This window comes from Lynx canadensis, chromosome C1 (assembly GCF_007474595.2).
Source record: "Lynx canadensis isolate LIC74 chromosome C1, mLynCan4.pri.v2, whole genome shotgun sequence".
Lineage (NCBI taxonomy): Eukaryota > Metazoa > Chordata > Mammalia > Carnivora > Felidae > Lynx > Lynx canadensis.
In genome coordinates this window covers 189,859,060-189,862,831 of record NC_044310.1, presented here as the reverse complement: position 1 = coordinate 189,862,831, position 3,772 = coordinate 189,859,060, and the positions used below count along the sequence as shown (strand labels likewise).

Genomic DNA, 3,772 nt, shown 5'->3' with positions numbered 1-3,772 from the left:
GATGACTTTGGTAGTAAACCAAAAATAAACCCAATGGAAAGGGAGTATAGGATGGCCATCTCTCTCAGTAGGTATTATTTTCAACTCTATGCAACAACAACCATACAAAAACAGCAGCTTAGCTAAATGGTTTATTTTTCATAAATCATTACAAACCCAGAAATAGGCAAGCTTAGGTTGGTATGGAGTCAACATACTTAAATGGAGCATTTAGGCAGTTATTTATCTCTCCACTGTGCCATCCTTAGTGTGAGACCATTATCTTCATGCTCATAAGATGGCCACCGCCCCACTTGACATCACAACTGTATTTCAGGCAAAAGGAAGAGGAATGAATAAAGGGCAAATAATGAGGGGGCTGAGCTGGTCTCTCTCTCTTTCTCTCTCTCTTTTTGTGGAAAAAAATCACAATTTCAATATTGGATGCCACATACTGTGCTTTGACTCATACGGTTTCCTTGGGATTAACCAATGGAGTGTCCTATGACCTCTGGGAACTGTGGAAAATATGGAATGCTTCAGAGATATGCATGTCATCCTTGTGCAAGGGCCACGCGAATCTCCTCTGTATCATTTTATTTCCAGTATGGGCTGCCAAAGCAAGCGCAAGCTTGTCTCTTCTCGGCGATAAACATAACTTTTCAGGAAGCCCTAACCAAAACAGTGTGCTTACGCTGGGCAGCCTGCTTCCATATGGTCACCCCATAGACGCAGAGAAGTCTGTGGCACTGAGTCATTTTAATCAAGCCTAATGTTGCCCTTAGTAAAAGGGGGTTCTGTTAGTAATGAATGGAGAATGGTTATTGGATAGGCAACTACCAACGGTCATCTTCTGTGATCGATATTTCCTTGTGACTTCATCAAGAACACGCACCAATGTAGGTGTGTATTTTGAATCAGGGAAAAACATTAAATGCACATTCTGGCACACAGCTGAACACCAGCTTCGACCTTACTCATTTTCTTGCTATTTCTTGAATCTTCAGCTTCCATTTCCAGGAATTCTCCATTTAATCCTTCCAAGTGGAGTACTTATTAGCTGCCTTATTGGTACTTAACCATACTACCCTAGTATGATGGTGGCAGAGTTCACGGTTTGAGCAGCTGAATTTTGCAGAATCTGTGTAGAAGAGCAGTCAAGGGCTAAGGATTCCCACAGAACTGAGTTAAATTCAAGCTTCACTTCCTACAATCTGTGGACTTTTATGTAAGTCCCTTAACTTCTCAAGGCCTTGGTTTCCTCATCTGATAAGTGAGGACAATAAAAATACCTTCTTCAGGAGGCCCTGGGTGACTCAGTCCATTAAGTGTCCGGGTTTAGATCGGGTCATGATATCACGGTTCATGGGTTCAAGCCCCACGTCAGGCTCTGTGCTGACAGCTCAGAGACTGGAGCCTGCTTTAGATTCTGTGCCTCCCTCTCTCTCTGCCCCTCCCCTGCTCATGCTCTGTGTGTGTCTCTCTCTCAAAAATAAATAAACATTTAAAGAAATAATAAAAATGCCTTCTTCAGAGGGATTCTATGAAGAGGAAACAAGTCAATACACATAAAAGACCTAGTGGAATATCTGACCCATGGCAAGCATTTGACCAATGTTAACTATTATTACTATTGCTATTAATCAAGTTGTCCTGGATTCAAGTCATGAATCTGCCATTTTCTTGCGCAAGTTACTAAAAACCTTTGATCCTCAGTTTCATCATGTGGAAGATGGTTGCTGGGTAATGTTAGAGATGGTAAGTATGAAAATTACCTGTTAAACTACTAAATAGTAGGACTGCTAAATGCTACTAGTTGCCTGTCAATATCTATTCCCCATTCCCCTTCTTCCTTCCTGTTGGGATTTCACTTTGTTCAAGATGGTGATATGTCCTGTTAAAATTATTCCCTTTCCTAACTCCCTTGCAGCTAGAGGATGACAAAGTTCTGGCCATGTAATATAAATGGATTTCCCTGAAGAGAATTTTATATCTTGAATAAAAAGGCAAAACCTTATTTTGTAAAAGCTCTCTCCTCCCCTATTGATTGCATGCCTGGAGGTGCTGCAGCCGTATTGAAAATGGGGGGACCAGGACTACAAACTAATGATGACAGAGCAGGAAGATAGACTTAAGGTCATTTATTGCATCATTAAGGCCTTGTACCAGCTTTAGATTGCCCAACTCCAGGTGTATTATATGAGGAGAAAAAAAAACTTTGTGGTGTAAGACAATATTTCTTGGGTTTTATTTTATGTGCAGTCAAACAATCAAATGGGGACATAGCTTTTTGCCATGTGGAAATCATATTAATAATCATTACCACCACCACCATCATCATCATCATCTCTATCAATGACAGGGCCCCAGGATATCTAATCTGTGTTCTGTTTTTACGAGCAGAGCAAACGGTTTGACCATGGTCCTAGGGAAGAAACTTAGTCTACAGGAAGCGTTGATCAAGACTCCAGGGAACTGAAGACCTTGGAGGGAACTGGAGAAATTCTTTTCTTTTCTTTTTTTTTTTTTTGAGAGGTTGACAATAGTTTTTATTAGCACAAATGTGTCTATGTTTTATATAAATCTCTCATTAACCAACTAAACTAACCATAAAAATAATAATTATCTTTTTATTTAGGTCCATTTTACATTCATGTTTTATTCACAGGTTAGAACAAACCTTCACATAGGAACTGACAAATCAAGGGAATTAAGAAGCTCCTTACTGGCCGGTATCCATTTTTGGCACTTGTCACAGAAGTAGGACAGCTGCTCCTCCATCCAAGACATATCTCCTTCATCACTGTTGAGGGAATCCCCACTCTGATCATGAGATAAGTCCACTGATACCTTGTCTTCTGATTCAACTATCAGGGCAGTATCCCCCTCCACCTCTCCCTCCTCCAGCCCTTCTGAGGTAGATGTTCTCGTGGCTTTATCATCGTGACGGCTTATCAAACTACTTAGGTGGATATTACTATCCATATCTTCCTCTCTTAGGCTCTCAAGCGCTTTTCACGAACAATCCTAAACTCTGGATACCAGGCTTAAAGGGGCTTCTACCAAGATCACACAGACAGACACTCTTCAGAAGAGTGACCACTTCTTTACTGAGATAGAAGGGACTTCTAAAGCAATTGTTTAGAATATATGATCCAGTGTCATTGTCTTTGGTCAAGTTTGAAAGGGCAGTAACCACGAAAAGGTTGAATACCTCACAAAGCTATTCTCCATCCACACTCACACAATCACACTTGACAATGTCCCATCAGTATTTGACATCCATTTCAAGTCATGTTTTTTGAGATCCTTTTGCCACTATCATCTTCTCTGTTTCTGCTTCAAGTTGCTCAGTCAAAATAATCTGTTCTCCCAAGAGACTTATGTTTTCTTTTTTTCCAATTTTGCCTCTCAATGTCTCTGATCACTCCACCGTGAAGCCTCTGCAGGTCCTGCCGCTGCTTCAGATGCACCCGGGCCATGGTGGCCGCCATCAGCACCACCGATAGGCCTAGCACCACCTTCGGACTCCTAGACATCCCCGCACCGGCCACCGTGACCTCCCACTACCCGCCTGGGGCCCCAGGGCCACAGCTGAATGCTACTCAGAGGCTGCCAGAACTGGAGAAATCCTAACTGCTTCTGGGACTTGGGGCAAGGACCAGACAATTGTCAGATCAACCTATAGAATCCTGAGGAGACTGCTAACCCAGAAAAGCTCTGTGCATGCACTGAATCCCACTGAATCTCTCTGAGTCTGTAGTCTGGAGATCTATGAGTTTATTACCCACTA

The 3,772-nt window shown here is 42.0% G+C and overlaps 1 protein-coding gene and 1 non-coding gene across 2 annotated transcripts; both read right to left on the bottom strand.

The window, feature by feature from the left end:
* Positions 1 to 502: 502 nt before the first annotated feature.
* On the bottom strand, positions 503 to 605 carry LOC115522562. Its single transcript, XR_003971463.1, has one exon. It is a non-coding gene; the product is annotated as a U6 spliceosomal RNA (small nuclear RNA).
* Positions 606 to 3,234: 2,629 nt separating this feature from the next.
* Positions 3,235 to 3,518, bottom strand: LOC115521602 (protein PET117 homolog, mitochondrial-like). The gene is given in 2 exon segments (XM_032594161.1): positions 3,235 to 3,382; positions 3,384 to 3,518. Coding segments are annotated over 2 exon segments (246 nt in total). The 3' UTR covers positions 3,235 to 3,271.
* Between the last annotated feature and the right edge of the window lie 254 nt (positions 3,519 to 3,772).